Source organism: Anas acuta, chromosome 1, assembly GCF_963932015.1.
Source record: "Anas acuta chromosome 1, bAnaAcu1.1, whole genome shotgun sequence".
Taxonomy (NCBI): Eukaryota; Metazoa; Chordata; class Aves; order Anseriformes; family Anatidae; genus Anas; species Anas acuta.
The window spans coordinates 87,057,331-87,083,770 of NC_088979.1; the positions used below are offsets into that span (position 1 = coordinate 87,057,331).

Here is a 26,440-nt window from a genome sequence, read left to right on the forward strand (position 1 = left end):
GTATTACCCATTTCTAAATAGCATAGAAGATTTCGTTTAGTGTGCAGACATTCCAAATTAGAGGCATCTGGTCTGTTACATCTGCTGTGCTTCCACCAGGGTGCCACTATTAAGGAGTTTTTCTTCCCGTGGTTGTTGTAACAATATTTTCTACTGATTTCCACTTATGTTCCAGTTGAGGATCCAGTTTTACAATCTTAAATAGTTGGCTGAATTTGTAAAAGTTTTTATGGTGTCTCCATATATATTTTTTCTCTCTCTTTTTTTTTTCTTTCTTTTTTTTTTTTCTCCTCAAACTCATGTTTAGCATTCTTTTATTGCATGTTCATCAAAGCACTTCTCTCTTGTTACCCACAAAGTCCATTTGTATGATTAATTTATCTAGCCAAGAAAGATTTTTCTGATTTTGATAATACTTCAAGAAAGATAAGTAGATCTCAAGTGTTGCTGTTCGTGTTTATGCTACAGGATCACAGGGAGGCTCAGGAATCATGTATTTCACCAACTACTTCTATCCATGTTTCCATCAGGTTTTGTATTTGTATATGCAACTTACGTTCCATATGGAATATATATTTATTAAATCTTTGAAATTGTACCAATTGGTGAAATTGTATCAATTAATATTGCACCAATTTTAACTAATGTTTTTTTAGCAACAAAAAAGTTGTACCTTGTTTGAGTAAGATTCTGGGCAGACACTGAATCAAAGAAAAAATATATTGATTTGAGGAACATTGTTTTTTCCTTATTCTCAGAAATCTTTCAAAGACTTGAGAAAAAAGCATCTGCTCTGTAGCTGTACATTATTGTCTCCTTGACAGGTCCAACAATCTTCAGATATTTTCATAGTATAGAGGTTTCGAGATGCCCTTCCTGACCTTTCAAAAAACACATTAGTACATCTGGCAGACAGTAATTTTATTTCCATTAAATGGCAGAGGGAAGGATGTCCTCACAGTCCATATAGGGACAAGACTTTTCTCCCCAAGAAAGCAACAGAGCAATAAAATAAAATAAAATAAAATCATTCAATACAGCATTTAGGCTTACCTGTTGCTCATTTTTGTACTGAGAAGATCATTACTGAGCCATTCTTACCTATTGCTTTGTTTCTTTCTAGATTTCATACAGTAAAAGCTTTCTTCTTTGCTGCTAACATAGTATTTAATCTGTTTGGAGATTTAGGCTGGATCAGATAAATTCAGATAAATCATTACATTAAATTTATGAAATAAAAAAAAAAAAATACGTTTAGGGAACAGTTTGGGAGTCATTGTTGGTGTAAGACCTTAGAATAATTTAATTTGCTTCTCCTCTTCTAAACAGTTTCAAGGTGGGAGAAGAAGAGAAGAAGGGAAATATTACTTCAGAGACCACACAATTATCTGAGCATGTTGTACTTACTTTTATGTTCCTTCTGCACAGTCCATTTTGGTAATGTGTATAATGCAGATGTTAGACTGCAATGGGACTGCTTTTTCTATAGTAAAATTCATGTCACTCATTAACTTGTCTTCCTTGAAAATATAGTTTTGAGGGCACATAGATATCTAGAGGTAGTAACTGCATCAGTAGATTTTATTCCTTTTTCTTAAGTACTTTCACTAAGGAGTGACTTCTAATGAGAATTCTTTCCTTAATTACTCAATCTGCTGCATTAACTGAGTGTCTCTGTATGCAATCCAATCAGTATAGAAGTACAAATACCATCCAAAGCTATGGATGTATGAGTTTAGAAAGTCAGTTATAACAGGCTTTCAACGAAATTCTGATACAAAAGTTAAAGACTGGAATTTCACAGGGTATAACTGGATGTGTATCTTGAAATTTATTTTTTTTTTTTTTTCTGAAGAGTTTTATAACTGAACAAAACTGAAATTTTGTGGAACTTGTAGCTTGCTCTTGACGATGCATGCTGTACTTATTGCAAGTGATATCCTCATGCTCTTTTGATAATCCCCTCACACAGGAAATGATGTTAGTCCTTTACATGTCACCTTCAACTTGGTGAAATTATGTAACTCTAATCTAGGCTTGAGGACCAAATTTAAGGTCAGACGATGCAGGTCTTTTTTTATGCACTGCAATTAGTGAATTACAGCTTTAAAAGTAAAGTATGATTATTTAGAATAAAAGTGTTCTAAGAAAAAAATTCTTAGACAAAACAATCCAAACAGATGTCTGTAAACAGATGAGTATACTAACAAATTATGTAACCATTATCCACGCAAGCACTCTGAAAAATAAAAATCCTCCAGTGACCTTTGTTGTCAGCTTGACATTGATATACTGCTGTACTTGCTAGCGGTATGCCAACATACTCCTGGGTTCTGGTGACTCAGAATTGTGGGCCAAAACATAATTTTGTCATAATTTGGTAACAAATACTATAAAAAACTTCTAACTCCTAATTCTGCAAAGCTGCATTACAGGGGCTTGAAGTTGCTAGATTTGGTCCATGTCTTTTAAGTACACACTTCAGATGATTTTTATCTGGGAAACTATTGATCTGATTCTTTGTTTGCTCTTCCCTAATCCTTCCAGTGTAAGTTAAACTAATGTATGCATAAATCTTATATACCATACTTTTCTTGAGTTCTCATTTTGCTTGTGTATAAAACTGTTGTATTTCAGTATTTATTACCTCATAAAGATTATGGTTCATTATTCTGAAGCTAATCTTTTTCCCTGTGAGTAGCTGTAGATCCCTTTCTGATTTACTAGTTAGATTGCCTGGGCTTTATATAACATCTTGACCAACATAAATTACTGTGACTGGTGATTATTTTTCTTCTAGGTAAGGTGTCAGGACAGAAAAATTAACATTAACAGTCATATATTGGCTTTAAACCACTAGAAAGTAATTAAATCTTAAAATGTTAAGAAACAAACAGTATTAATTAGACTTCATGAGTTACTAGAAAAATCCTGCCTAATCTGATGACAATGTAAACCCCTATGTCTAAAAAAAAAAAGAAAGTTCCATTGTATAGTCTAAGAGAATAGTATCCTTTTTGCAGAGAAAAAGGTTTATATAGATTTATAGGTTTAGGTTTACCATTGGGTTTTAACTTCATGGGTTAAAAATGAAGAATGGTTGTCATTTTATATTTACTTATATAGGCTTCATTTCTAATGGTGATTACAAGATAGACTTTATTTGTATTATATATGTATGTATGCTATATTTGCACCTATGTAACAATACATGGACATTATATGGAAGGTCCAGACCAAATTCTTCATTAGATATGAAATTGCAAAAGAGTTTTCTGCTTTAAATCAAAGTGGGTCAGGAAAAAAGCCCCTCCATGTGGTCTTCTCAACAACTCTACATGTTTTTTCCTTTATTTTATTTTTTGTATTTCTGTGCAACTAGGCAATACTACAGGATCTGGAGCAAAGACGTCCCCAGCTGGATGAACTAATAACTGCAGCACAAAATCTAAAAAACAAGACGAGCAATCAAGAGGCCAGAACAATAATTACTGACCGCAGTAAGTGATGATTCTGCTATCCCTTGATGTTTCAGGAAATATGAAAGATGTTGTAATACTTGATAAGCTTAACATTTTTTAGACATTTTATGCATTTGTCATGAATGGGAGAGTTCCATCAGGAGAGTTCTCACAGAGATTGTCCCAAACTACTTATCACTATGCAAGTGAAAGTCCGTGATCACAGATTTCAAGATTCTCACCTTACATTTCATATTGATTGTCTTTGTAGTTGAAAATTTTCAGAAAACACAGAATGTGATCACCATAGATAATGAAATACTATTATTCTTAAAATAAGATGGGAGAAAAAAATAATAAAAAAAGGAATTCATAGAGTATAGCCATGAGCTTGTAAGAAGCTTTCAGTTCAACACCTGCAGTACAGTTGCAGCCTCTTCTTTCATCTTGCCTAAGGTGACATAAGCCTGATGATACATACTAGGTTTGTGTCAGTTCTTCAGTTCTGACAGAATTAACCAAAAGCAGTGTAAGGTAGACAAATTAGGAGAAATAATGTTGTCACCCTTGAATGTCCTTGTGCTGTTCACCATAAGATGAAGAACACACTCTCAGGATCATGCTGAACAAACAGCCTTCTGTGGCAGGCTGTTGGTTATTATTTATTAATAATTTATTAATAATTTATTAAACAGTTGGTTATTAATAATCCTTGGTTATTAATTCGGACTAAATAAAATACAACAACAAAAATCCTCTTTTCATCCTAGAGGTCCTCTGTACAGCCTAGAGAAGACTCAGGTCAAATGCTGTGCATGTGGACACAGACAGCTCACTTTTGGTGGATGCAAACTGTTCTGTATGTTTTGGTCTGGAGACCAGGAATTGCTCCCTGAAACATGACTTTGAAGGTGTAGATACAGGCTAAATACCTCTGTCCTCATAATTTTGAATGAAACATTAATGACCTCTTTTTTTCCTTCTTTCTTAACCATCGGGTTAATGTTTTCCATAATGTTTCAAAATCATATTGCGTAATTGGATTACCTAGTTGGTAGTAGCATGTACATATACTATTTAGACTAGGTACTATATGAAGTAACAATATTGCATAACTGTTATCTTCCTGCCTTGAAATTTAATAGGACTCAGAGAGAGACAAGATATATTAATTTCATTTGAATTTTGAGGAGTAATTGATAGTACTTATATATTACATAAGAACTTGTTTCTGTTTAACATGCAAAGGTGTATGTTTGTACATACACCTTAACTTTACAGCTATCATTCAAAACCAATATGACATACTTCCGTCAGTATTTTATAGTATATGTTTTCATTTTTAATTCTGAGGCAAGCCTTCTGAAGATTAGAATTGTAGACTTTGCATTATATGCAAGCATAATTCCTATAAGCCCTCACGAGAATTGTATGCTAGGCTAAATTTCCTTCTGTTGGAAAACTGCACTTCAGTTTAAGTGAAATTGCTTTCTAAAATAGATAAATGCATCTTTCTCATATAGCAAAGAAAAAAAGAAAAAGCAAACTATCAGACTGAATCATGAAAGAATATTAGAAGATTCGGTAACCCAACTATATTACGGCTTGATTTTGTGGCTTGTGGTGTGGTGAATGTATGATATATGATGATTTCATAGACTTTTTTTATCTATAAATGCTCCCAAAACAATTAGTTGGCTTTGAACTTAAAGCATACATGATTCATTTTGAATTGAATTAGCAGTTAATTTTCTATGGTGAAACTGTCAATATGCTTTAATGCAAATCTGCATCTTATACAGTAAATACATGTATAGCATCTTCTAATGTTATCCTTTTGTTTTTTTTTGTGAAAGTTCAAAAGTAAGCAAATATTATTTACTGTTAGAAATAGGTCTGAGTTTCTGCAATGGAAAGACAAAGTATGATCAGGAATAATTTTGATCCCGTCTTCTGACGCAGCATACTGGATTCATGATTTTTTCATGCTTAATTTATATTTGTATAATTGTAGGTACTAATTGTAGGTACTATTCAAGAGGTATTTATTACTTTTGAATTCTAAAGAGATCTTGATTTAAAAAAAAAATAAAAAATAGGACTTTATAATGTGACACAAGTTTTTTTTGTGTGTGTTTTTGTTTTTTTTCCTTAATGTAACCAAATGTGGACTATTATCATGCCAAATATTTCTTTAAGTAAAGAACTTTAGTAATGTTTATATTTTAATCATGTTATTTTCTTCCTCTATGTTGTATGAAGAAGGATACTACACCGTTTAGTTGGAGACAGGCCTGCTAACTACCTGTATAGACAGGATCCACTTGTTCTTGCTGCAGTTGCTGCTGGGGTAGTTGTGTTGCACCCTTCACAGTGCTGTGCTTTCCTGAATATAGGACTGTCCTTATCTCCAGCAAAAGAGCTGCGTGCGCTCTAACACAGTGCTTTTGAAGCTTGCTGTGCTGTACAGGGCTCCCACCTAGTGCAGTTGCTTTGCCTTGCAGACTGGCACACACTGAGCATAGCCCAGGTTGATGCCCCTGTTCCTTCCCCAGGAATCTTGCTTGCAGGGAGAGATGAGCCAGGGCCAGAGAAACTGGTCTGCTTGCTAAGGTCTGCACCTTCCCCACAGCCTTGTAGAGCATCCTTCCCATTTCACTTGGACTTAATACCAGAATCCTAGTGCAAGTCCTCCCTGCCTATCTTGCTCGCAGACTGTTCCCCATTTCCTGTGTTTTTTCTCTCTCTCCATGAACGTGAATGGGTTACCATGGTTATGTCTTAGCAGTTATTAGCACTGATTCAAATGTATCCAGTTTCATGACCTGTGCATCAGCACTGTACCGTTCATGCTCCACTGCATCTGTGTATCACTTATACATGAAGCCTTCTGAAATGTCACAAATCAGGTGCCAAATGCATTGGATCACACCAAGAAGAAAGGGGAGCACGGTGCTGCACTGCGCTGGTGTGTCTCATACAAACCGACAGTCAGCTATAGCTAGTGACCACCTCTCCCACATGCTAGAGCAGGGTATTTCACACTCTGAAAAGTGAAAACCTGAAAATATCATCTAATTCCTATGAATACGTTGTTCGTTACCTTTTGCTATTAAGGTGGTATTAAAAAAAAATCATCGGTCAATATCACTGAATTGATACAAATACTGAGAGTCTCTTGGTCACAGGACAGGTCAATATGCCATCAACTGGAATAAAAACCCTCAAGGTTCTGGCTTTTGTGCTTATACTGGTAACTCTTCAGTCACACTGCTTACAGAAATATGTCTATTATACTCAAAGTTTAACTTTGAATTACATTTGGAAACTATTATTGCCTTTGATAAATAACAAATTGATTTGCCATATATAAAAACAAACAAGGTACACATTTTACACAAAATAAAGCAAGTGAAAAAAGTTTAATAGAGAATGTCTATGAAGAATTGCAAAAAAGTCAAAGATTGGGAGGTTATTTTTAAACAGAATTGTCATAATATTGCATAGCTTTAATCTTTAGAAAATAAAAATATAAATTAAGAAGAAGCTCATAAAATTGATTCATTTCCTCTGAAAACTTTTTTTCCCCACCCTTACTTCATTATCTGTATGAAATTGCAGGAGCTGTGCTATTTAAAAAGCTTGGGTAAATAAAGTAAAGATTGTACAATGTTTACACATTGTTATATTTAAATCCCTGTTTATTCTAGTTTGCAACTTACACATTGGAGAATACCTTATATTAATAATTATATTTAGTCTTGAGAAAAAGTCCTGGGAAAAAGCAAGACACATCTCTGCTCTTTTACTGTCCTCGATAAAGCATTCTATTCTAACAGAACCATATGCTGTACAATAATAATTTTCACTACATGATGCATCACGACTCCAAAACGCTTTGTTTTACTGCTGATGCAAACGTTGTTTCTTAAGCTGAATGAGTTTATAGACATCTTTGAATACAGTAAAGTAAGTAAAATTGAAAATTCCTTTTATTTTCTATCAGTTCCTATGTATAGAATACATAAAGCCAGTAATGAGTCAATACACAAATATAGCAAGAGATTAAAAAAAATAAAATAAAATACAGTCTTAGAATCAGAATTAAGAAAGTAATTACAAAAGATACGTTAGATCTTCCTAGATCTTGGAAACGTAAGAAACTTTAAATAGTAGGCCTTCCTACTGCTGTGTTCACACACATGCAAAGATAACAGTGAATAACCTTTCTGTGTTTTTACTTTGCTAGTAATTTACATCCCAATTTCGTACTGTGGTTTCTGGCTGTGTAAGTGATAGAGAGGAGGTATGAAGATGAATATTTATAGAACTCTATAGAGAAACAATTTCTTACTAACCAAAGAATCTTCCTTTCAAGATTATAAGCCAAAGTAACAAGCACCTTTCTTAAGCAATTGTGTGAAACGTAGTGAACTTTCAAGTTATCACTTGAGAGGTCAATAAAGCTCTATTGCAATAAACATGTGAATGGTAGCATTAAATGCAAACATTTCAATGAAGAATATTTATGAAGAATTACATTACTGAGGCCTAAATGATTCCTTCTGAAGTTTATTTTGACAGTTTCTTAAACCAAGACACAAATGTATGGATAGTCTGTAGATGATGTCTTCCAGAAGAGTGATTTTGTTGTTTTTTGAAAAAAAAGAAAAGTTATATTTTATAATTGATTGTTAGGAGCTGTGCTTGAAGACATCTGAAAAGAATCTGAGATTCTCTGTGCAACTCCATAAAAGTGCCTTTATTGAATCATTTGCTGTATTTGATGGCTTTATGGCAACATCATCAACACATCATCACTTTCACAACAAAATGTATGGAAACTCCATAGTGAATTACAGCTGTACTGTTCTTGGCAGCTTAAAATAGCTGTCTCTGTTGTACTGCCATCCATGTAGTTTTCACTCAGAGCTATTGAATACCACTTGCATTTCAAGTTTACCACTTGAAAATACAAATTCATACAATCTGGAATTTATCATACAGTAGTAAAACTTCTAGTTACCCAGATTGTAAAAGAAAACTGTGAAAGAGAACTTTATTTATATACAGTTTGTTTGCCTGGCTATCTTGTTTTTGTTTTTTTTTTGAGCTAAATTACTGAATGAACCCTAGTATTTGCTGGATTACAAGTATTTCAAGAACTTTTCATGAACCTGGTTAATAGTCTTTCTGTGTCATAAAGATGCAAACTTTATGTAAGTGTAAGTGATATCCATGTTGCATGTTGTATACATGTATCCATGTAAAGAAGTGCATCAGCTGAAGCTATGTTTGTTTATCTTGTTTATCTATCTTCTATGCCTTCATGGAAATGAAAGATGGGAGAAACTACTTGTTGTTAAAGAATTAATAAATAGTAACAAGATAAAACTTTGTCTTTGAAAGCAATAGCATGTTAATGGGAAGAGTGCCATATTTGAAATCACTTCCTTGGCACAGATTTGCTGCTGTAGGATTTGCTACAAAAGCTATTGGATGTTTTAAGAAGGAGTAAAAAGTTATTTTGAAACACTGGGGAGAGATGATGCTTAAGGAAATAACATGCCACTGAAATGTCTGAGTGACTGGGGAATTACAGTTATGTATTACTTATTAGGCCATATATACTAGAATCATATCTTTTAGTGAAAAAAGGTGATATCTAAACTGCCTACTGCAGCACTCCCAAAAGAGCGGTGAGGCTTGAAGATGAGATTTCTCCATCTCTTGCATAAAAGAGGCACAGCTTCTTTGGTAACTCCAGAGCTGCTAAGTACATTAGGAGAGCTCAGTGCTGTTGGCTATGCGAGTGTTGGTCACACCTGTGAAGAGAGTTAGATAATTACTGAACTTTGTGTTGCATGGAAATTCAGGTGGAACTTGGCTAGTAAATTCTAGATAGGTAATTTAAATAGGTAGGAATGGTCTCCTAAGTTTTATTTTTCTAGAATTCAGCAGTTGGAGAACAGCATCCTGGATTGCTGTGCCTCACAAAGGCATTTAATTTTGCCCAAAATGTAACTATTAGTAAAATATGTCATCGGTCCTCCCCAAAAGTTAGAAGAGCAGAATGGTAGACCAAATTTCTCATAAGGAAAATCTGACTACAAAGTGAGTTCTCTGGTAACTGTGAGCCTATGAACAGCAAAAACTAAGTCTGGTGAGGAGTGCAACTCTGTGCTGACGAAAGAAAGTCTTTTAGAAAGTGCAACATGGATATAACAATTTCATTCTTTAATAATTTTGTCCAGGATCAGAAAATTTAAATAAATAAATAAATTTCCCACACCTCTGAATAAGGAAAGCATCCTTTGGAAAGGGAGTGTTTAATGCTAATTGTTATCTGTTATTATGTGATGAGACCATGAAGATAGCTTGGTGTTATACCATCATCAGAAAGAAAACATACTTCCCAGGGAAGGATCATACAGTCCAGGGAAGGATCTGCTATGGCACCAGCCAGCTGATGTCTGACTCTGTTTTGTATCTTTTTTTTGTGTCATTAGGTCATCAAAAAAATCTTCAAATTTATAGTGCCAAGAAAATTTAAACTTCTTTAACATTCTGCAACTTACTCTTAAAAGGCTTGGAGACTGGGATGATAGAGATAAAAAGAAAAAAAAAACAAGTAGTAAAATGGCTGAAGTGTGGTGTTTAGCCTCTCTAGCCTTCAGCCTAACGAGTCACAAATTAGAAGAAAGTTGCTGTTGCCCAGAAGTGTGAGCAAACAAAATCTTACTTACAGGCTGTCAGCAGGTAATCCTTACCTCAAGTACTGTTGTCTGCTTTCCTACTAAGATAAGTCCTATTAATAGTGTTGTTTGGGGTATCTTCTCGTTTTTCTTTTTTATTTTTTTTATTCTCGGGGGAGCCATATTTTATCACACTGCTTTTATGTAACTGCCTGTCTTTGTTCTTAGCGTCTTTGTAAAAATCTTTGACGTTAATGGAACTCTGCATGCATGTAACAATCTGGAGTTTTCTTTTTTTAAGTAAGAGACAGAGCAGTGTCTCAGTGGCTTCAGAAAGAAGCAGCTTTGTTTGCAAAAATGTAATAAGCAAAATGTAAAGGAAAGGTAAGGAAGTGCCACACAGGATGAGACTGCAGGTCCTACTAATTTGTTCTATTGTCTCCAAAATCTATATTAACACATCCTTCTGAAGAATATTTAAGAATTCAATAGTAGCCAAATGTGAGGTAATTAGAGAGTATGTCTCAATATATGAAGTACTTAATATCTTAGACAATTAGAAAAGCATTAGCATATTTTTTTTGAAAGATGTAACAGTGAGATCTCTGTCAAGAATTTGCAGTTCTTTGGAAAAGCAAGCACTGATTTACTTTAGTGTCTTCTACATATATATTTAACAGTATCTAATGTGATCCTATTTACAGTGTTACAGGAAAAAAATCTAGTTTTAATTACATTTGCTTTCAAAATTGAATTAAATCCCAACTTACAAATGTCAATAAACATTTGTATAAAACATTTTAAAATCCAAAACTTATAAATGCTGAAACTATGAAGAGCTATGACTGAAGACGTATATGTTCTCAGTGGTAGAATTTTCCAGTGACTCATCAGGGCTAGATCATTAGAAAATAATGTTTTCCACTTTATATATTATATATAGTCTTTCCAATGTATATTTAAATATACATTGTATAAATGTATATTTTCCAATATGTAAAATATATTGGGAAGACTTTGTCAATTTTCTATGTTAAAAGAAATTAATGATTATTTTCTTTATTATTATTATCAGAATAGTGGAAAATTATTTTTCATTTCAGACATGGGATTTCTATCTCCTGTTAAATGCTATGACTGTTTTTAATGTTTGAAGTCCAAAAGTCTCAAAAGTATTGCATCATATGGTTTGGATGTGTTCCTTTTTTTTTTTCTTTATTTTTTTTTTCTTTAAGGGAGCTAGAGAGCTCAATTTTTAACAAAAGCACCACATTATCACACACAAAAAAATCCTCATATTTTTTCTTTTTGCCTGCTTTGAGCAAATAATAAAGTTTAGTAAAGAAAGTTTTTTTTCTTTTAAATCAATCAGTTTATACAATCAAAAAAATAATATTGTTGTTGTTGTTTTTTTTTAATATTGAGTTGCCTGGGTTTTAGTGATCTTTTTCCTTTTATTGCTGACTAGGACTACTTTTTTAAGTTTACTTGTTGCAGTTTTCTTTTGGAATGTTGACATTGTAATGCTGGTGTTCTTTACTTTATAATGTCACATATTTGACAATATCATTTGCCACAATGTCTACATAGGAAAGGAGGGATAGTATTTTTTTTTATCTCCTAGTCTTTGTTGTGTGTTCAAAAGACAGGCTTCTGGGCTTTTTTTCTTTTTTTTTTTTTTGAATGTGATAAACCTAAGTCTTTGCTATTTTGGGCAATGTTTCAAGGAAGTAATACTATCTTACACAAAACACTGTAAATTTGACCATAAGCAAATATGTAAACAGTATACATATTAATTTCTTTTTATCTGTGATGATACAAACAGAAGAGCTACGTTAGCTGTGTTGAAACATTAATGCAAATGTAAATAAATCGACATAAATAACAAAAATGAAATTGTTCAGAAAAGTTGTATTTGTAACGTGATCAAACTTCTCCACCACTGACATTTTATCCAGTGTTTGATGGGCAACACTCAATGTCCACAGTTATTTTTAAAACTGTGTCAGAACAGTATATATTAAATTATGGTAGCCCATAATTTTCTGTTGTAATTACAGAGCAAAGGTCCACCTCTGCAGAGATTATAAACTACATTTAGATGCCACATAATCTGTGATATCAGGCAAATGCAGATTTTGCTGTACATTGTGTGCCATGCCTTTTTCTAAAAGGGATGCAAAACAGTGTATATCAGAACCTGTGTTCCAAGCACGTTCTAGTTGAACACACTGGAATACATTTGGCCTACAGATTTTACTTTGGCTGTCTTTGATGTAATTTTATCATGAGCTTAGTCCTGCTTGAGCTGGTAATAAAATCACAAAAAGAGTGATTTGCACAGCCCTGAAGCTCCATTGCTAGTCCAACCCGAGTAAATACTGCATAGTCTTAAGCGAGAGAGATTCTAGGACTTTGTTGGGTGATTGCACCCAACTAGTAACTAGTGGTTTCATCTGTTATGTAGTACACCAAATCATCCTCATGGTGACTCACAATTAAATACTGATAATTCAAAGGATTTCCTTTTATTACTATCTTCAGGACTGTAGACATACTATAATTGGTGGCTTGGAGGCCTTTTAATCTGTGTTTAGTGGATAGAAATCCTTACAAGGTTGTGTCAGCCTTTATCCTGCCAAAAAGGGAGGGAAAGGGAAATTGAGCATAAAAATTCTGGGAGCTAGCGTCTTTCTCGTCAGCAGGCCTATTGCATACAATGAATGGTCAGAAAGCCATCCTGAGTTGTGTTGGGATGGCTCTTACTGTTTAGTAGAAAAGGAGAGCTGACATTGAATAGTATGATGTATGGTGAGGAAGTGGTGGCATCTGACTGGGCTTGGTAGAACTTGGAACCTGAAGCAGCATTTAGAAAAGGTTTCATTATATTTTAATTAAATGAGAACCTGTATACAGTAGAGGAAACACCAAAGCCAGGAAAATTTTTACTGGCAGTATCAGACTGTGGTTATATCTGCTTCATAAGTGTTGAATTGAGGGCAGTATTCTAGATGAAAAGATATAGTTTTATAGGATATTAATTACATTTTCAGTATGTTTCTTGTATTGTTGGTGTTTTTAACACTTGGCTTTTATCACTGAAGCATTGTATAAGGATGGCAACAGCAGTGGTTTAATCTGTTCATGGGATTTTTTTCCCTGTTTTATTTCGTGCAGAATGTTGAGCTCTGTAGAAAAAAAAAAAAAAAAAAAAAAAAAAATCAGTGTTTCATATTCAAAATTTGCTGTGTTTCAGCCATGTCAGAGTACTGACTTTGAAGTGTGTTCGTTTGTCTGTAGCTGATTAAGCTTAAGCCATTTAGTGTCTCATGAACCTTGAGAAGTTTAGGATCGTGTACCAAAGGGAATATGAACAAAGAAGCACAACAGTCTGATAAAAAATAAATAAATCGTTGGGTCATTTTCTAGGCTATTTTAAGTCTTGGAGTCTTATGCTTTGTGCCATTAGTGACTTAATGTGTTGGGAAGCTAAGTATGGTTTAACTAGAATCAGACTGAAAGCATCTTATGGAGTATACAGAAAATAGGTGCAAGGGTGAGAGATATGTCAGTCTGAGGTCGAACCAAGAAATTAAATCCCTGAGGAATTAACTAACCTGTGAAAATACTGAGTTCAATATTAATGTGATTTCTTTAAAAGACTGTAATCATAACTAAAACAAAATTTAGTTTTTGTACAGCCCTTAGAATGATTGTGTTATGTGATGCTTTTCTCCTCTCAGGAAGACGATTGTGAGAGAAATAACTATTTTACCCTAGTTGCCAGTATAATATGTAGTCTGAAGTGTAAATATTACTTTCTTTTTAGTCTTTATTTTGTATGTGCTAGAATTTCTAGTAATCTGGCACTGAAAAGATACCATAGGGGAAGCTTATATTTGATAACTTACTACATTATTAAATTTCTAATTTGAAATTAAGACAAATAAGAGTTTTCTATTTCAATTATGAAATAAGAAATGTATTAAGTTAATGCAGTTAAAATCCCTTTATAAAAATGTCCCAAGTCTATGCTTAAAATAGAAGTATTTCAAAATATGTTTACTACTTCGAAATCACTTCTTATTAATTTGGAAGTTTAGTGTGCTTTCAAAAGCAAAAGCAAAGATATAGTTTTGATTTGGTCCACTGATGATTTGTTTGTTTTTCTTTGGAGCATGCATGGCATTTTTTGGTTCATTCCTTGAGCTAAGCTCAGTATTGTTGCCAGCACTCCCTTTTCTGTAGATGTTGAGCAGGCAAGCAAATGGAGCTCAGGCATCATCTCCCACTTGACTTCTGCTGAGAGGTACAGGCTAGGGTGGCTCAGAAGTTGAATCACTTTGCAGCCTCGGTGTAGTTACAAGAGACACAGTAAAAGATTTACAGTAATTCCTGTAATTCCAGTCTTGGAATTAATTGTAGCCCAGCAGATGGTCTAAGAGGTAAGACTAACAAATGCAATGACTGGGAGCCACTGTCTTTCTTACTGACCATTGCACAGAGTGTGTCAGTTTATCCTTGCTGATGCAGCTTCATTAGCAAATTTTTCAGTGGCAAAGAATTGGAGCTTGAGAGTTATAATACGCAGAACCTTAGCTTTTGAATGATGTTATTCTGACAGCTTGACCAATATTTAATGTTGAATAATAGAAGGAGGATATATGCTGCTTATCCGTTGTAAAATGAATCAAAACTAATTGCAGTCTTCAAAATTAGAATTTTTGGTTCATAGCTTTTATGGGGAGTGGAGGTTTTCTAAGGAAATTATTTCTTCTGTTGAAGAGGAAAACAGAAATATAATTAGTGTGCATAACTTCACTTCAGTAACTATGAACCTGATATTTACACATTCCTAGAATTCCTGAGTACATTTTAATTTTCTTAGATACTTTGGTACTTAAGATCTCCCACAGTATTCCCATACAGTTCAAGCTGGATCTATTAAATCAATAAAAGCAAATGCAGATATATTTGAAAAACAAGTCTCAGTCTAAACTCAAACTCAGCAGGTGTTAGTAGGCTGCTGCAAGTAACAAAAAATAATTAAATATATGAAACTAAATATGAATGTATGATGGCATCACAAAGTTATGTAGTAGTAAGAATTCTTAAATTTGTTGCTTGTATGCTTCATTAGGTAGTTAATGAATTTCACACATTTCTAGACTTAAACTACCATACATGCCATTGTGTTTTTGCATGAATAAGTATATGAAAGCCAATGTACTTTAATAATGCTAATAGCATTTTTGTTTATATTCAGAGAAAGCAGAATATGATTTCGTTAATTTAATGTCCTATTTCTAAATGCAGTCACAGACAAGTCGTAGTTCTCCTGGAAAAGGTTTTCTTAAATATTTTATAGGTAGGGTGATTATTACATATGCTTTCATCCATGAATAGGTATTAAATACATAATTATAAATTATTTTCTTACCAATATCTTAAGTAACCAAACTCCTAGAAAAAAAATAAAGACATTTCAATAAAGATAAATACTAAAATATCTAATTACTTGTAATTAATATTTACAGTCTTAATACAGATATTAATGATTTTTTCCTATTCTTTGAAAACTTTCCTATAAGTTGAAAACTGAAGTGACTAGATTGATTAACTAGATGAGTGAGTATGTAAGTAGATTAGTCATAATCCTGTAGCTTCTGTTTGGTGTACCCTCCATCATTCTAAATATCATTTTTAAATCTGATTAAGTCTTCATAATTATATGAGGAATATTTAAGAAAGTAGCTAAAACATCAGACATTATTAGGTTGGAGTTCAGTAATACAGTTGCTATTTGCTACATACAACAAAGGAAACTGAATAAAATACATTTTGAAAGATGATGAAATCATTTGGGAACCCTTTTGGTTCCATTGGTACAATGTTACTGAAAACATCCGGGTATGTGAGTCTCTGCAGGAATAAAACCAAGATAATTATCTCCTGGTGTCTTGTCCATATGCATCCTGCTGCTGAGGTTGCATGAGTCCCTGCATACTCTGCATCCTGCACGAGCAGTGGGATCGAGCTGACTGGACTGACTGGGGGCACTCCATTTCTTCATAAACGTCCTGTTTTACTTGAAGCTCTGTTGGCAACAAGATGAATCAGTTAATTCTATAATCTCTCTATCCATCTCTCTAGTAAATACTTAAGTATATATGCACTCTTATATATATACTCTTTTGTTAGTTTCTATAGGTTTCTAGCAAAGTCACACTTAGTTTTGTTACTATTTCATACTAAATCATGAACAATCTTACTTCTCCTTACATTGTTTACTTCTCACATCAGAATTCTACAGGTCATTGAACATTTTAAAATTGGGAAGCAAACGGTCTTCCACTTTCATGATTACCGTGATCTGTTCCCTTTTTTGTTTAGTGAAAAAAAAAATAAAAACTTGCATGTAAAAGGTAATAAATGTTTTATGCATATTTTTTATCAGAATTTGAAAGTCCAGTGAATGCATTCTGAAGGACCCATTTTCCAAATAATAAGCTCTTGCATACCTTTCTAATTTCTCAGTCATAGAAGTTGCTTATTGCTTGTTATAAGAAACTGATTTCTTTAGACGTGCTACCAGCTTAATCTGGTCTCTAACTCCCACTCTGTATAAAAAGGTATAAAGCATGCTTCACAGTGCTGAAAAATTATTCACTTGGTACTTAGTAGGAACCACTTGACAGTTTTCAGTTCATTCTGTTTGATTTGACACTTCCAAAGGAACAGAATGACCTTCATTAGTTTGATCATATGGAAACAGCTTTGTTACCAGAAGTGATTTTAAGATAAAAGACAGGCTTACCCTAGCTAAATGAAGCAAAGTTAAATCATAGACATAGACATAACTGGAAATAATTATGCCCCAAAAGTATCAAACATGAAAACGAGATTATGAGTGTGTATGTGTATGTATATGTGTTTAAAAACACATATAAGTCTGTTGAAACCTTCGTTATTGATTATCTTTCTTAGTCTCTGAGAAGCAGAGGAAGTTAACATTCTTCCTCCCAGGGCTTTCACGACCTGACAGGTCTTTCAGATACGTTTTCATTGTTCTTCATCACCCCTGAAAGATGATTGAATGTTCTGAGTGCTTCTGCTTCCTGGTTTCCCTTGTAAGACCAGTGTTTAGAAACTAGAATATTGCAAAGTAGTAGAGATGATTAGATCAATTATTTTGTCCTTCCCACATATTATTCATTGACTTGCTCATTATGCAAGTTGTGTGCATACTTTCTGTCATGCCTGACTTTTTGGTAAGCCATGCTTTTATTTATTTATTATTTTTAAATCTAGCTTTACATATTTTGATACATACATTTTAAGAATTAATCTTTCTATAAATACTTTTATAGATTCATGGTGCATAAAAGCAATGTCTGACATCTTGATGGCTTAAATGAGAGACTTCACATTAAGGTAGATGTTTAAGGTTGCCACCCCACCATTAATTCTGGGCTTATTGGTGAAATCACATTACTGACCAACTAAGGGATGCATAAAATGTCTCAGATGACACATTATTAATATTTCTTTTCATATTTGGTTATAGTGAAGTGTTGCGATAGCTTTCTAAGGTCAGCTCATATAAGAAGATTTTTATAAGCCTCAGAAAAAAAGGTAAAAGAAATACCTCTTTACAAGAAGAGTTAAGGACAGATGAAGGCTAAATTGCTATTTGAGTAGGCTGTCTCCAACTGTTCTCTACTGCGTAGTGCTTCCTATCCAGTTCCACTCCATAATGATAGCCTACAGGCAGCAACTTAGTAGATGTTATAACTGTTCCTGTGACTCCAGTACTTTAGCATTTAAAAAAAAATAAAAAAAATGTTGCAAACTTATGCTAGTTTAACTCTGCATCTACTATCCAAATGTTCTCATTAGACAGTCTCTTTAAGATTCACGATTGTTTATAAAATGGAGGCAACATATGGCCCTTCACCATAAGAAAGATACTGAGTTGGTAGAAGAGCAACAAAGCTCGATAAGGGACTAGAAAACAAGTGTTGTGAGGAGTGACTGAGGGAATTGGTGTTGTTTAGTGTGGAGAAAAGTTGAAGGGAAACCTCATTGTTGTCTACAACTACCTGAAAGAAAGTCGCAGAGAGGAGGATGTCAGTTTCATTTCTTAGGTGACAAGTGATAGGACATGAGGAAAGGGTCTTAAGTTGGAAGAGTGGAATTTTAGTTGGACATTAGTAAGACTTTATTCACAGAAAGGATGGTTAGGCATTGGAACAGACTACCCAGGGAAGTGGTGGAATCCCCACATTTAAGAGATATGTGGATGTGGTACAAAGGGATGTGGTTTAATGATTGAACTCACTAGGTCAGGTTAAGGACTTGAGGTTTTTTCCAACTTATGTGATTCTATGACTCTGGAATTCTAAGACATAATTTTTCAGATTGGAAAGCTAGTGTTTTATACAGACACAAAAGTATAACTAGATTAAATTTTAAATGAAATATATGTATATACATTAGTTCAAAGCATATGAAGTAAGGTGAAATGCAAATGTCACTGTCTGGAACTTCTTGTCTGGAATTTCTCTGTTGGAAAACAGAGAGGGTCTTGTGGGAGACATGTCAATTGTTGGCTATCTTGGTCATAGTGGCCATGAAGAGGTTGACTTTAGAATTTATGGTGACAGAAGGAAAACTGCCACCAAAACTTCAGCCCTGGATATGGGGAAAGCAGACTTCAGGCTTCTCAGGGAACTAGTCAGCAAGGTACCCTGGGAAGCTGCTTTTGAAGGCATTGGTGTCCATCAGTGCTGGTCAGTCTTCAAGCACTGCCTCCTAAAAGCACAAGATCAGGTGATTCCAAAATACTGGAAGGCAGGCAGGCGGGGCAAAAGGCTGGCCTGGCTGACCAGGGATCTTCTACTGGAGCTTAGACAGAAAAAGAAAGTGTACGGCTGCTGGAAGGAGTGTCGGGCAACGAGGAAGGAATACAGGGATGCTGTTCGTGTTTGTAGGGAGAAAATTCGTGGGGCCAAAGCCCAACTAGAGTTGAAGCTGGCCATGTCTGTGAGAGACAGTGTCGTGGTTCTGCTCGAGTGGGCAGCCGAGCTCCACCACAGCCGCTCTCTCACTCCCCCTCCTCAAAGAGGAATGGGGAGAAAATATGTGAAAGGGGCTCAAGGATTGAGATAAGGACGAGAAAATCACGCAATAATTAGTGTAACGGGCAAACCAGACTCAGCATAAGAAGACAGATAGTAAGATTTATTGCTCATTACTAACAAGCTAGAGAAGTGAGAAACAAAGGAAAGAAACCAAAAGCACCTCCCCCCCATCCACCCTCTTCCACCTCCTCCCCCCGAGCGGCGCAGGGGAACGGGGAAATGGGGGTTATGGTCAGTCTATAGCACTTCTTCTCTGCCGCTCCTTCTCGGTCACTCTCGTCCCCTGTGCTGTGGGGTCCCACCCACGGGATGCAGTCCTTGATGAACTGATCCGGCGTGGGCTTCCCACAGGCAGCAGCTCTTCCAGAACTGCTCCAGATATGGGTCCGTACCACGGGGTCCATCCCTCAGGAGAAAACTGCTCCAACCTGGCTCCCCTACGGGCAGCAGCTTCTGCCAGATCACCTGCTCCTGCGTGGTCTCCTCTCCACGGGCTACAGGTCCGGCCTGGAATCTGCTCCGGCAGGGGTCTTCCACAGGCGGCAGCCTCTGTCGGTGCAGGGCCACGTGCTCCACCGTGGTCTCCTCCACGGGCTGCAGCGTGGAACCCTGCTCCACCGTGGTACTCCATGGGCTGCAGGGGGACATCCTGCTTCACCATGGTCCTCACCACAGGCCGCAGGGGACTTCTGCTCCGGCGCCTGGAGCACCTCTCCCCCTCCTTCTACACTGACCTTGGCACCTGCAAGGCTGTTTCTCACTCCCTTGACTCTCCCAGCTGCTGTGTGGCGCAGCGTTTTTTTCCCTGTCTTAAATATGCTCTCACAGAGGCGCAAAACAACATCGCTTATTGGCTCAGATCTGGAAAACAATGGGGCCCTTCCCAAACATGGGGCGGCTTCTAGATCTTTCTCACAGAAACCACCCCTATGGCCCCCTGCTACCAAACCTTGCCACGTAAACCCACTACAGACAGTAAAAAAGTTTTTTTTTTTTAGATATGTTAACAGAAAAAGGAGAACCAAAGAAAGCATAGGTCCGCTACTTGATGGGGAAGGTCTCCTCACAGACAATGACATAGGCAAAGCAGAGAAGTTTAATGCCTTCTTCACCTCTGTCTTCAATGCTGATGATGGGCTTCGGGACCCCAGGTGCCCTGAATGGGAGGACCATGACAGTGGGAATGACAAACTCCCAACTGACCCTGAATGTATGCGGGATTTGCTGCTCCACCTGGATCCGTGCACGTCCATGGGTCTGGATGAGATCCATCCCAGGGTGCTTAAAGAGCTGGCTGGTGTCATCGTGGGACCTCTCTCAATTATTTTTCAATGATCTTGGGAATCTGGAGAGGTCCCAGTAGACTGGAAGCTGGCAAATGTTGTGCCAATTTTCAAGAAGGGTAAGAAAGAAGACCCTAGCAATTACAGGCCTGTCAGTCTCATGTCAGTGCCTGGTAAAATTATGGAGAAGATGATTCTTGAAGTTATTGAGGTGCACCTGGGGGACAATGCAGTCATTGGTCCCAGCCAGCATGGGTTCATGAGTTGCAGGTCCTGCCTAACAAGCCTACTGGGTCTGGCTGGGATGTTAACTTTCCCTGCAGCAGCCCATACAGTGCTGTACTCTGCACTTGTAGCTGGAACAACCGTGTTATCACACCAGTGTTGTGTCTACTGCTGAGCAGTGCTGGCACAGCATCGGGCCTCTCTCTAACCCTCATAGGGGGTGGGCAAAAAGTGAGAAGAGAAACATCACCAGGGCAACTGACCTAAACCAACCAAAGGGATATTCCATACTATATGATGTCACACTCGGCAATAAAAGGTGGAAACAGGAAGAAGTGAGGAGGGGGTGGGCTCTTGTTGTGAAAACGTGGGTCCTCCTCCCAAACACCAGCTACATGTGTTGAGGCCCTGCTTCAAGGACGTGGTCAATCATTGCTCATTTTGTGGGAAGAAAGTAATTTCTTTCCTCTGCACTTCCACATAGCCTTCATTTGTTTTATTTGTTTGTTTTCCTCCCTTTTTTTATTTTCCCTTTCCCACTCCCTTTTCCCCTTTCCCTTTTTATTTCACTTTAGTCAAATTGGTTAGTTAATAATAATCTTTCATTAATTTTTTTTTCCTTTAATTAAATTATCCTTATCTCAACCCATGAGTTGTTCTTTGCTTAAAATACATACTTGTCTTTGAAAGCAAATTTGTAAAGGACTTAAACTCCAGGAAGAAATAGGAGTAATTTTTAGGGATAGCATAGGATTTAAAAATTACTTATACAGGCAACTTTGAAGCTGAGGTAGTATACTTCCCGGGCAACCAGTATCATTGATGGTCTTGGGCTGGTTTTAGCCTGTCTTCCTTAAACACCTACACTTATTATTTGTTTATGTTTTCAGCATTTGCTAATATTACAGTCTCAAAGTACTCATTTTAGCTTCTCATACCATGCCTTGCTGTCTTCTACTTATAGTGTTGTGTGGTACATGCACCGTCATGTGATGCGTTGTACTTGCAGTCATGCAGACCACATTTAGCTCAGGGCTGTCTCCAGCTCTGTAGCAGCATTTTGTCAATGCAGTACAACAACTTCATGCACCATTTTTTTAAACTGCTATACTTACATTGACAACTGAAGTTCTTACAGTTGACAAAGAACGTAAAACTTTTTTTTTCTTCATATTTTCATTCTGTTTAGCAGTGGCAGCCCATTCTGTAAGGCTGTCATGTTTAAAGGCTATTCACTCCCCTAATAATGAAAACCTCAGATACTCATTTTTCTTTCAGTGCATGAGGTGTTTCATATTGCTGCAAAGGAGGGGGTTTAAAGCTCAGGAGATTACGACAAAAATATGAAATTATTCATAAGTCATTTTCCAGAATTGGCTGGATTTCAAGCTGAGTGTGTATTTTCATCATTATCATTGTTGCAAGGTATAAGTAAATATAAACACAGATGCATATGAATTGATTATCATTTTTTCAGCTAAGGAACATCAATGCATCAGTAACTTATTTTGGTAACATGAATTATAACTGTCCATAATTCTTCTTGTTATATACTTATATTCTGCAGGAGGTCAGATTACTTAACTATATTAGTCCCTCTAGTCTTCAAGTATGTGAACCTACAGTGAACATATTGCTTTTGGAGAAAAAGGTCAATATATCGACAACAATGCTTTTGGAAAGCACTCCCCTACAGAGCAAAATGAGAGCAGTTTAGGCTAATTTGTTGGACAAGGAAAACAAAAGTTTTCTACTTTGCAGATTCTGTTGCTATTCATTTAATTGCTCACTTTTTTTTTTTTTTTTTTTTTTTTTGTTATACTGGATTTAATGTACTTATCTAACTGGAGTGGAATGATTGCTTTTTTCGTCTTTGCATACGCTAAATATAACCTACAGTAAAGTGAATCTTATTTCTCCTGTAACTGACAGCTCCTTCTCAGACTTCTTTTCTGTTGTTTCCACTGCTATTGTATTAAAAACCAAGGAGAGTAAAGTTTCTCAGGGAGGAGAGTTATATTTCATCAATAATAGGAACTCTTAAGAGAGGTTACAAGAGTTATTTTTGTTGTTTCTCTACTATACCTAGTGTATTAAAAGAAAGAATAACAAAATTCTGTAAATAAACAAAACAATTTTAAACCAGCCACCACCTTGATCATGACTGTTCTTTTTTCAATATACTAAAGCAATGATAACCAGATTGTAAAGTAGTAATCTCACATTTGATTGCTTTAAATGCAGTTTTTTTTTTGCTTTGTTCTTACTTCTAATAACTTAGTAAACCTGTGTACAATTCAGCAGAATTTCTTTTGTCCATCTTAGTGATATGATTGATATTGAAAAGCTAGTGAACAGTAGCAATGAAAAAAAAAAAAAAGAATTGAATAGTAACCTTGAAATTACATACTGGTAGAATGTCTCTAAATGATTTGTTTGAGGGACTTGTGTTGGACTGGGAGCAGCTGGAGCCATGAAGGGATACTTTACTGTGAGCTAGTGCAAAACTGGTGGATGGGGAATAAAATGAGGACTTCAGCTGGAACACTGTGATTAGGAAAAGTATGGCTTGGAAATAACTTCAAGTGGAAAAGGTCCCACCAGATTTAATTCATATAACATATTTCTTGGACAGTTTACTAGCAAATTGTTTTTCTGACTTATATAACTAAGCATACTATGACTACTTTTGTATATTTTGTTGAATTTACCATTGGTGGTGGCTGTAAGAATAGCTATAAAATTAATTTATAACTGTAAGATGCTAATGGTAGTTTTGAACTTGGTAGTGATTTTAAGCAATGTTTAAATATTTCTGCTTGTTGTATGTATTTTGTCTTTCTGATACTTTAGATTTGCTGATTGTCAAATACTATGTTTATTACTGTGGTGGTTTTACCGTGCTAGGCAGCTAAACACCACAACTACTCTCTCACTCCCACTCCTTAGATGAGGACAGGAAGAAGTAAAGTAAAGAACAACTCATGGGTTGAGATAAGGATAATTTAATTAAAGGAAAAAAAATACTAAGGAAAGATTATTATTAACTAAGCAATTTAACTAAAGGGAAAAAAAAGGTTGGGGGGGGGCAGGGAAGGAGAAAAGAGAGGGGGAAAGGAAAAAAAGACAAAAAAAAAAAACAAGACAAAGGCTATGTGGAAGTGCAGAGGAAAGAAATTATTCTCTACTTTCCACAAATGATCGATGATTGACCACGTCCTTGAAACAAGGCCTCAACACATGTAGCTGGTGTTCAGGAGGAAGACTGACGTTTTCATGAGAGCCCAACCCTCCCCTCTTCTTCCATTTTCCACCTTTTATTTGCTGAGTGTGACATCATATAGTATGGAATATCCCTTTGGTTGGTTTAGGTCAGCTGCCCTGGTGATGTTTATTTTCTCACTTTTTTTTGCCCACCCCCTATGAGGGTTAGATAGTCCTGATGCGGTGCCAGCACTGCTCAGCAGTAGACACAACACTGGTGTGATAACACTGCTCTTCTAGCTACAAGTGCAGAGCAATGTATGGGCTGCTGCAGGGAAAGTTAACATTCCAGCCAAACCCAGTACAATTACTTTTATTAATATATATGTTTATGTAATGGTTGCATCGTGTAATATATGTGTAAATGGTTGCATCGATCGATAAAACAACTTTTACATTTCCTTAATTCTGTATAGAAAATGCTATCTTTTATTATTTTTTTTCCAGATTCCCACTTTGCAGATTGACTGGTAAATAAATGCTGTACTGAATCATTAAGAATCCTTTTGAGATAGTTTCAAATACTGATTCTTACAATAAAGATACTGTGCTGCTGCCAAAGTTAAATAATTAAATAGATAGTAAAAAGAAGAAAAATAGATACAGAAGAGTGCTACACTATTAAAGAGAGTTTTTGAAATGTTGGAGGCACAGAACTTAAGAGTAATAAACAATGTAAACAGAGGTGCTTCAGAAACTACTGAACTGTGAGACAAAAAGGATTTTGTCATTGTTACTAATTATTTTAAGTCCCTTCACTTCAGTGATTTTAATAGTGCACATGGAGCCACATTCATTCTGTCTATCTAGATATTTTCAATGTGTAGTCATCACAGTATGTAGGTGCAATGGCACAGAAGATAAACATCTGAGTCTGGGCTCAGTAATTTTCAATTGTGATCCAGAGTACAAACAGAACAATTACATTATCTTTTCCGACAAAAGCTTACTTTTTAGCCATATTGAATATTCATATTTAGGTTTCAGAATTTTTTGTGGTCTCTGCAACAGCTTTTTTTGTACGTGAGCATGTTTTTGCTTTATGTAATTTGTGTTCTTATATAGATCATTACTTATTGAAGACCTTAAATTCAGGGCGGGAAGTAGTGATCAATTTTATTTATTTCTCCAAGATTTGCGCAAATCCTTTTTTGGACCAGCTGCTTCACATGCCATTGATTCTTTTATGATTGTTTTTAAAAGTCTGTTTCTTATTTCTAGAGCTGTTTCCATGGTTCTAGATAAGAATGATTGAAATCTTTAACAAATTCTTTTCCCTCCGCTGAATCCCATGTATTCATTGGACCCTTCAGGGTTTTGCTAGATTCTCACAGCAGAAATAACAAGGCTGTAGGCAGACAAAACTCAGTTTTGAGGTTCCTCATTGCTATCATGTAAAATACTCTTAATATTTTTTCTTTTTCATTTTATCATCATCAATGTGTTGCTGCCAGCAGCCAGTCAGAGAAAGACTTTTGTATGTTCCAGTGTCCTTGCACTGAGACACATGGCATTCAGAATTCTTTTAAAATCTCTTTTACTGTCCAACTACATTTTTAATAGCATCTCTCAAATCCTTCTCATCTGCAGTCAGTAACTCACTGGCTGCAGGTGAGTGGTTTGCAGGTTGATGTGATCACTTCTAACACAATAAATACTCAGACTGGATTTTCTGAACTTTTTTGTTCAACATAAATCTGTAAGTGCATAAATCTGTAAGTGGTATTTCCTTCTGTGTGAAACAGCCCACTAGAGAGCAAAATATATCCTGAAGAGACACTGATTGAGTGTTTTTTCAGTATGTTTTGGAAATGAATTCTCATATTCCCATATTTTCAGCTTTAGAGGTGTTTTTGTTGTTGTTTTTTCTGTTACTCAAAAACAAATCAAGGGTCCACATACAAATGAGAGCATTGTTTAGAAGATGTGAACTTGCTGTAATGAAGGGATTCTTATGTCATTCATTAAAGAATGTTGTCATAGTTGTAAAGGTCTCTCTGATATGAAGATCTCTGCATATTTTGTGTTACATAGTACTTCACTGTTTGGTATAATCTAGCTTGGAAAGACCGAATTAGTTCTGTTGATGTTGTGGTGTGGTTAGCTTGCAGTACTTTGTTAAATGGGTTTGGTCACTCACTGGTTCAAGAAAACAAAGTTGTTATATTTATTTTGTTCAGATTATCTAATTACTTCCTGAACTTTTAACCTCAAATCTCTAAGAAAGCCATACTATTAAGTATGTTATTTTTCTTTTAATATATATGCATTTTTTAACTAAATTTGTTGAGTTTCCATATCAGATGCTTTTCTTTTACATTTTTGAGGGAGATAATCTAAGTATTTCACAAGGAAATGTGTTTCAT

The 26,440-nt window shown here is 35.6% G+C and overlaps 1 protein-coding gene across 15 annotated transcripts in view; it reads left to right on the plus strand.

Moving 5' to 3' along the window:
* The window catches only part of DMD (dystrophin), a 1,220,482-nt gene that overhangs the window by 908,740 nt on the left and 285,302 nt on the right, over positions 1-26,440 (plus strand). For all 15 annotated transcript variants that reach the window (XM_068686720.1, XM_068686803.1, XM_068686735.1 and 12 more), the window contains one exon: positions 3,383-3,500. In XM_068686720.1, the coding sequence (XP_068542821.1) occupies positions 3,383-3,500 (118 nt within the window). The remainder of the gene's footprint in view (positions 1-3,382; positions 3,501-26,440) is intronic.